The following is an 8,687-nucleotide window of genomic DNA, read 5'->3' as shown; positions in this document are numbered from 1 at the left end:
AAACATAATGCAGATTAATTGCAATAATTACAAATTTTGCCAATAGTGGATTTGATGAACTTGAGCAAAGCCACTGGAAACTATGGGATCTGGCAGACTCAGAGGGTTACAGTAAAGGGAGAGGTGTAAGGTGATCACCAAGGTGATCACTTATAAAAAAGAACAATGTGAATATCAAGAGATTGAGGTCCATAGGAAAACTGAGGAAGATCTCAATTTTTTGTTTTTTTGGTCTTGTTGAGCAGAATGAAGGATCTTAGTGCCCTTTCCAGCAACTGAACTTGTGCCCCCTACAGTGGGGCTGTGGAGTCTTAACCTCTGGACTGCCAGGAAGTCCCAGATCTCATGTATTTTGGAAAAAATTCCCTCTATGATTATGCTGCAAAAATGAGATGGAAAGAATATTGTAGGATGCTAAACATGGTTTTACTCAAAAAAATAATCATGTAACTCTTGAATATTTTTGAAATTACAAGCTTTTATAATTCTGTTCAGTTTTCATGATGAAAGTCCCCATTAGACTTCCTCTCCCCACCCCCCACCCCCCCCACCAATCCTCAATATACAATGAAAACTCTGGTCCCCATTTTAAGTGGATTCACCTTTAGGTGAAATTTTTCTGGTGCCAGCCGTCTCCCTGAGCTAAGCAGGCCCTCTGCTCTCAGCAGCCTAGGAGGAAGGCTGTGTCACAGCACTGATTTTGTATGGAAAGGCAAAATATTTCCTACAATGGTCTGCTCTTTATAGGGACTGATGTATCACATGTGAAAACGGAGTCCTTTTTCTCTTACCCCCTTAAGAAGTCACTGGGCGGGGGCCGGGGGTAAGAATGAGGACACGAGCTTGTGCCTGCTTTGCCTTCTATCCCTGTCATTCCCAGCTGCCAGTCAAGGGCCAACACAGCACAGGACAGAACCCCCGGCTGCACTTTTCACATCCTCACTGGCTGGGCCTCACGACCCACCCTGGGACCCCCGTCAGCATTCCTGGGCGACTGAGAAAGGAAGCGCCACAATACAGGCCCTGAGAACAGCTGTGAGACCTCATGACTCTTTCATCTTGTGATGCAATCCAGTAGTTTTGAAGAATATGGTCAAGGGCCATGCAACAGAAGACTCATCAAATACATCTGCTCAAAAGTCTATGAACAGGGTACACATCCAAACTTCTCCCTACAATTTTAAACAAAAGCATAGGTCTGTACAGATAGTGTCAGAGCTGAAAAGAACTCATACTTAAACAAACTTCATGTTTCAGATAAGGACATTTAAATGCTAGGCCGGGGTCAGCAAACTTCTGTGAAGAGTCAGCGAGTAAACAGTTTAGACTCTGTAGGCCATATGGTCTCTGTCACAACTCTTCAACTCTGTTGTAGCACAAAAGCAGCCGCAGACAATACATAAACAAATGTGTGGTTGTGTTCTGACACAGCTTTATTTATGGACACTGGAATTTGAGTTTTACATTATTTTTCACATGCTACAAAAATATTGTTCTTTTGACTTCAACCATTTAAAACTGTAAAAAGCCCACTTTTAGGGGGCTACACAACAGGTGGTAGGTAGACTGGATTTGGTCCCTGGGCCCCAGTATGCTGACCTGTCCTAGGCCGCTCTGACACCCAAGTGGAGACTACAGTGTGACATCTTGTTTATTTGTCCTTTGCTTTTCCCACCCACATTGAAGAGTCTGATCTGCTTCACCATAAACTGCACAAGGAGCTCTATCAACATCTTCTACATTTTACAGGAGTCACATTAAGATCTGTCAGAAACATATGCCAGGCGGCAGCTGAAAGACCACTGATATAATGCTATATTGTGCACTGAACAAAAACAATCAAGAGGAAAATACAATAAATTTGAGCAACTCACTAAATTTGAAAAATAGGCTTTATTTTAATCAGTGGTATTGTATGACATCCTATATGGCATTAACTGATTACGGCCAAGTTCATGAATACAAATAAGACGGCATTTTCCTTCATTCTCTCTTTTGTTTCCTGTTCAGAGAAATCAGGAGATGGGAGCACTGTGCTCAGAAACCAAGGAGCTCTTCTTCCACAGGCTCCTCCAGCTGAGTCCGGGCTCCTGGCACATTCAGCCTCTTAACATGTATATGGTCTCATGTGCAAAGACCTTTATGAAAAAAAATATTCAGAGCAGTATTTCTGTAGGAAATCACACTAGCATTTACAACAAAACATGGCTGATAAAGTTCACTTGCTGTGGATCATGAGGATTTGAACTGCATATAAAGGAGATGAGGACTTTGCGTTCGTTTTCCTTTAAAGAGGGGGCAGATCTTGGGTGAGGTGTGATCACCATCAGCTGCCTCCTTCCTTCTTGCTCCAGCTGACTTGCGGGTCCTACCCTGTCCCCCTGGAGTGTAGGCAGTGCTGCGCCGTGACAGAGAAATGGAAACATCTTGGCCCAAATATGAGACTGTGCCACACAGCCAACACTGGAAATGGATCTACACTTCCTTCTTTCATAAAAGGCTTAAATATATGGGCCCTTATGATATCACAAGATGCCTGAAATTCAGAAAATTATGAAAACAACTCTTCTCCACCCCTGAGGATATTTCATCTTTATAAAGTTGAAAATACAAAATATTAAAATAATTTGCCCTTTCTCCCCATCAAAAGGAATCACATTCTCAAAGGATTCCTGCCATATAGAAAATTCTGAAACAAAATTTTATTTCTCCCCAAACCAAGACCAGGAAGTCAATGTTAAGCTGCCAAGAAGACCCTTTTCCAAAGAAGGGTGGAAAAGATACCTCATCACTTTTTAAAAAATAATCATATTTAGACAAAAGATAGCAAAAGGAGTTTCTGGCCTCATGAGCTTTCATTTTTCACTTTGATTTTTAGCATGTCTTAGCATTGGTTACTGGGAGTGAAGAGAATGACTTGTTTTCCAAAGTCTAAGATATTCCTGGGACAAACCCTGATCTTTCCTGGTTGACGGCTCCCCAAAAATAGTTTGTTGAAAACCAGATGGCAAGAATGGAAATGCTATACATCCATCTGTTCCATTTCTTCATAGTTTTCACATCAAAAGCACCTGGAGTTATCACTTGTGTTCAACACAAAATAGTACTGGGGGCTGAAGAGAGGATGATGTCACCCGCTCTTAGCATCAGCCGAGGTGACACGGGTTCTGAACTACCCGGAAGGTCTTCACTGGCAAACCTGCCTGGCACCAGGGCCTCCCGAAGAGAACAGGACAAGCAGCCGTGCATGCTCAAATAGCAAGACGTGCAAAACAGATCATCACTCTGCTAGGAATAAAGAGCACACAGGAGGTACACTGACAGCAGGAACCAGCTTCTGCTACTGGGGCCAGTACTTAAGAAATCTCTGCACTGAAGGTGGGGTATGCAGAGGAATGGCGATGACACCTGGGGGCGGGGCGGGGCGGGGTGAGGGAGGAAGAGAGGGATGTACACCCACGCATGCTCACACACGCACACGCGTTGCCTCCGAAGGCACCGTCTACTCCGGATTCACACGTGGCTGCCCGACAACCTGGCTACTTGCCTGGCTCAGAACTTCATGGCTGCACTCTCTTAACCACACTTTCTCCTCTCCTTTTAAGGCACAAACATATTTAATGGTTCCAGGTATACCTGCTGAGTTCCGAGAACCACACTAAGCAAGTTAGTCACGGCCTAGCGCACAGAAGCCAGCTGGTCCTTTTCGGCTGACACAGAATGAGGGACGGCGCCCCGTGTGAAGCAGCCAGGAGGTGTGAGCCGCCGTGGGATGTGGCCAAAGCCGACCCTCAGCATCAAGGCAGGGCCACAGAAGAGGCCAAGATGGCAAAAGCATGACCAGGGTCTGGGATGTTTAATATTTTTTTACTTTGCTTTTAACAAACCATACAAGGTGGCAGCTCTTGCCTGCCTAGCGGCCTCTCATGAACAAGAGCAAGCAGAGGCCGCCACGGAGCATCTGTCACTCCACGTAGAGTCACTGTGATAGTTTGCTCATCATGTTTTACCCTCCCACAAAGTCAGACACACACACACGCACGCACGCACACACACACACACATACACACCCCTTCCACCACGGAGGAAATCTTTGCAACAAGAGGCACTTGAATGATATTTTGAGAGTTCTCATGAAAAGGCCTTCCCCTCACAGTGAAGTGGGATCAACAGAATAGAAACCAGACACTCAAGACTCCATCTCTTCTTGGTCAAGGGGTGGCGGCACAAAGCTGATGACTTCATCATAGGTCAGGCCTAGAAATCAGGAAGGAAAAGTAGGATGTGAGAGTTTAGACATTCACTTTGCTGGGAAGCCACCCTAACTTCTAAGCTCAAGTCCCTTCCCTCCCTGTCCAGGCTACTGGTTCAATGGGCCTCATTGCTTGTGTGTGAACATGTGACCAAAAGTTCAAGGATGTATATAAAAGAACAATTTTTTGGGTCATCCAGTGCCTCCTCTTTAAAGCTCTCTAGAGAAGATGCTTAAGAGTAGCAAACCAATTATTTGGGAAATGTAAAAAGTCGTTCAGTAGTGTCTGACTCTTTGCGACCCCATGGACTATACAGAATACTGGAATGGGTAGCCTTTCCCTTCTCCAGGGGATCTTCCCAACCCAGGGACTGAACCTACATCTCCTGCACTGCAGGCGGATCCTTTACCAGCTAAGCCACAAGGGAAGCCCCCCATATGCTACAGCAACAGATAATCCTGGCTTTGGGATTTAACTCAAGTTCTGGATTTGTGTTTTATGAAAAGAATATGAGACTGGGTCTAGGAGACCTGGGTTCCATTTCTGGCTGTATCCTTAACTAGGTCTAAGCTAAGAGATAAGATATAAATGCTCTTCAATGTTCTATTGTTTGTAAAGCTGTAAAGATTCCCTATTCCCTACTTAGCTCAAAGAGATAGTATAAATGCAGAAATTCTGAGAACCTCAAAGCTCTATGCAGACGTGAGGGGCTGTGCACAAAATCAGACCAGACAGAAGCATCTCAAAGGTCCAGAGGGGCGTCATCTACAACAGAGGAACATACTCATTCCACAGAAGAGACCCTCACTGCAAGTTTTAACGAGTTGGATACAACCAGAAAAAACTCCCCCCACCCTCACAGCCTTTGGTTAGTGGCTCACCTAGGAAAGATTCTTAAATCTAGGTTCTCAAAAAGGCAGATGTTCACCCTGCTATGACTTACTTTTCCATTCGTCTATAAGGAGGTCCCTGCTTTCAAAAGACTGATCGTAAGGATCAGCCACTGGTTCGTCGTCAGGATCGTGGTACTGGGCGAAGTAGGCATGTGCAAGGGCTTGTGCTGCTGTGATTCTCTTATCTGAGTCCAATACAAGCATCTTCTCCAGCAGGTCGACAGCTGTCAGTACCACGGATGGGAAGGGAAAAAGAAGAGTTTTTAACACATTACCAAAAATTTATGCCTTATTAAGCAAACACAGAGTTTCGATCCTTCATACCCAAACATTCTCCAAAGTATCTGCTCTGAGATGTATTATTTATATTTTACCTACTTTATATCTTTATCTATATATACATACATTGTTTGCTGAATCATTTTAAAATAAAATTACAGACATGCAATTTTACCTATAAATATTTCACCATAAAGATGGCTTCCTATACAATCATAAAACTGTTATTACATCTGACAAATATATAATCCCCAAACATCATCTAAAATCCAGGTCATGTTAAGCTTTCTTCAATTATCTTAAAGGTGTTTTTTATATCTAGTAACTTGTTCAAAGTGAAAGTGAAGTTGCTCAGTCATGTCCGACTCTTCGTGACCCCATGGACTGCAGCCTACCAGGCTCCTCCGTCCATGGGATTCTCCAGGCAAGAGTACTGGAGTGGGGTGCCATTGCCTTCAGGATCCAAGTAAGGACCATGCATTGCATTTTGTTGAGTTTCCTTAGTCTCTTCTATTTCTAGAATAATCGCCCCCGCCTCTAACCCCCATTTTCCCTAACTTTGACCTGAAAAGACTCCCCCACAAAACTGTCTTGAGCTATCATGTATCTGTACCCTTGTTTTCCTCTATCCCCTGTATTTCCTGAAAACCCTGGTAAATCTAAAATTTGGTAAGAATTAGGTTAAACATTTTTGGCAAGAATATTTCATAGGTGATGCTGTGTACTTAATGGTACCTTAAGGCCATCTGTCCCATTAATAATGATGCTGAATTTGATCACTGGGTTAAGCTGTTTCTTTTTTGCCTTAAGCAAGTACCCTGTCAGCACTAGGTATCAGTTTCTTTCACTTATAGCTTTCAGCATCCACTGATTTTCCTTCCCAGCAACTATTTCATTAGCTGGGGGTCACAGAATCGTGTTTTTTTTTTTTCCCATCTAATTCCTATAAATGATGATGTTTTGAGTTTCAGAATGGTAGCGCCTGGGAGGACAAATAATAAAAGACCACAGTTGTCACTTTTGTGAAGCAAAGGCATTTGCGGCTTTGCAAATTCTTGTTTGTTCTTTAAATGTGGGAGGGGGCAGGGATGGGTAGTCAAGGGCTGGGGCGGGGGGGTGGGGGGGTTCCTTTTCCTGAAGAGATCCACGCTGTGTACACTGGAGGCTGTAAAAGACCCCCATCCTTCAGGCTCAATTCCAGAGTTGAATTTCTTCTAAAAGAGAAATGTGGATTTCCAAGGAATGCAGTAACAAAGTGAATATTTATGTGTCAAGTTCATAAGCTTACACCTTAAAGCACTCAGAAAATTGCCCAGACATATATTCTCTTCTTAGAAACAATAACCTCATCAGGTGCTGTCTCGACCATATGATGAGTCTTTGCCACCCCAGGGTAAAATGACCAACACCTTGATAAATAAGATCAAGGTTAAGAAAAAGATTCCTCTAAGACCTTGACAGATACAAATACATAAGCATCAAACAGCAACTTAAGTTTTATTTCATGTTTTGAGAATAATGGTGACACATGAAGTCAGAGACGGACAAAAGAGGGCTGTCAGTATTTACACTGTTGGTGTATTCCTGCTGGGTTAACATGCTGGGCACGAGTTCCTGGTCAGGTTACACCATGTTCTGCCTGTAAGAAGAGACTCTTTATATGACGCCAGCATTCGGCAGTGGACTGACGGGTCTGTGTAAATACTGAGAACTGCAGTGCTGGGAAGCAGGTGGCCCAAAGCCTCCTTTTGCAGTCTACAGTGCTAAGTGGTAGCCAGCTTTTTTGAAGGATTAAATGTCACGATTCCAGAGAAGGGGGATGCTTATCAGGATGGAAGTGACCCCAATAAACTGCTGGGACACACATATCCCTCCTTCAAATAAATCGCTTTGAGCCAACCATCAGGAAATCACACAGTGAGCACTGCCATGTCTAAAACATGAGCTGAGATGATGAAAAAATTCATAACAGAATGACAGACAAGGAAGCTACCAACTTACAATATAACTTCCTAATATCATACAGTACTTAATGACTCAAAGAGAGCTTCTCACAGACCCTTGAACTAGATAATACAGTATAAATAAATCATACAAAGGCAGTGAGAGCAAACCAGGGCAGATACAGACCCAAACCAACCCTGGCAGAATTTTGTATACCCCTGATGAGTCTGTGGATTTATTCTTAGACATGAGAGTGATCCAGCTGAGCCCTGACACATTCTCCATCTCCAAGGCTGACAGGCTCAACACTTCCGAGCATGAGCATCTCTGCTATTGTAAGAATTATCATAGGAACACTAAACCCTCTTCAGCAATCACTGTGGGTAAAGTACTTAGAAAGGTAAAGCCACTTAGCCTTCACTCCAACTTCTGAAGAGGCTGTTGTCAGCTCTCAGAAGGATGAAACTAAACCCGAAGCACAGCTGCTGGGACCCTTAAGTGGAGGAATGACCGAAACTGAGATTTAAAAACATACTACTGAGATACAACTTCAGAAAAATAGAAGGTTGATTGTTCTATTATCACAGCATTGCTCCACTCTCGTCATAGGGAGGGCCATGTCTGATTTTTCTGTTGTTCAGTCCCTAAGCTGTGTCCGACTGTGACTGCAGCAGGGCAGACTCCTCTGTCCTCCACTATCTCCTGGAGTTTGCTCAAGTTCATGTCCATTGAGTTGGTGATGCTATCTAGCCTTCTCATCCTCTGCTGCCCCCTTCTCCTTTGGCCTTCAACCTTTCCCAGCATCAGGGGCTTTTCTAATGAGTTGGTTCTTTGCATCAGGTGGCCAGAATATTGGAGCTCCAGCATCAGTCCTTGCAATGAACACCTAAGGACTGATCTCCTTTAGGATGGACTGGTTGGATCTCCTTGCAGTCCAAAGGACTCTCAAGATCTTCTCCAACACCACAGTTCAAAAGCATCAATTCTTTGGCGCTCAGCTTTCTTTATAGTCCAACTCTCACATCTGTACTTGACTACTGGAAAAACCATAGCTTTGACTAGATGGACCCTTGTTAGCAAAGTGATGTCTCTGCTTTTTAATATAGTGTCTAGGTTTGTCACAGCTGTCCTTCTAAGGAGTAAGCATCTTTTAGTTTCACGGCTGCAGCCACCGTCCACAGTGATTTTGGAGCCCAAGAAAACAAAATCTGCCACTGTTTCCACTCCTATCTGCCAGGAAGTGATGGGACAGGATGCCATGATCTTAGTTTTTTGAATGTTGAGTTTCAAGCCAGCTTTTTCACCCTATTCTTTCACC

At 43.7% G+C, this 8,687-nt stretch overlaps 1 protein-coding gene across 5 annotated transcripts in view; it reads right to left on the bottom strand.

The window, feature by feature from the left end:
* Positions 1-1,415: 1,415 nt before the first annotated feature.
* MAPK14 (mitogen-activated protein kinase 14) overlaps positions 1,416-8,687 on the bottom strand; it is a 75,331-nt gene continuing 68,059 nt past the window's right edge. For 2 of the 5 annotated variants that reach the window (XM_010818123.3, XM_010818124.4), the window contains exons 11-12: positions 5,197-5,370; positions 1,875-4,257 (exon numbers count right to left, since the gene is read on the bottom strand). In XM_010818123.3, coding sequence (XP_010816425.1) covers positions 4,190-4,257; positions 5,197-5,370 — 242 coding nt within the window. In that variant the 3' untranslated portion in view covers positions 1,875-4,189. Of the gene's footprint in view, positions 4,258-4,283; positions 5,019-5,196; positions 5,371-8,687 lie in introns of those variants that run through there. The other 3 variants (NM_001102174.1, XM_059880390.1, XM_059880392.1) reach the window with 3 other exon arrangements.

This window comes from Bos taurus, chromosome 23 (assembly GCF_002263795.3).
Source record: "Bos taurus isolate L1 Dominette 01449 registration number 42190680 breed Hereford chromosome 23, ARS-UCD2.0, whole genome shotgun sequence".
NCBI classification, from domain to species: Eukaryota; Metazoa; Chordata; class Mammalia; order Artiodactyla; family Bovidae; genus Bos; species Bos taurus.
The sequence above is the reverse complement of the archived record's forward strand: the minus strand, read 5'-3'. Positions and strand labels throughout refer to the sequence as shown.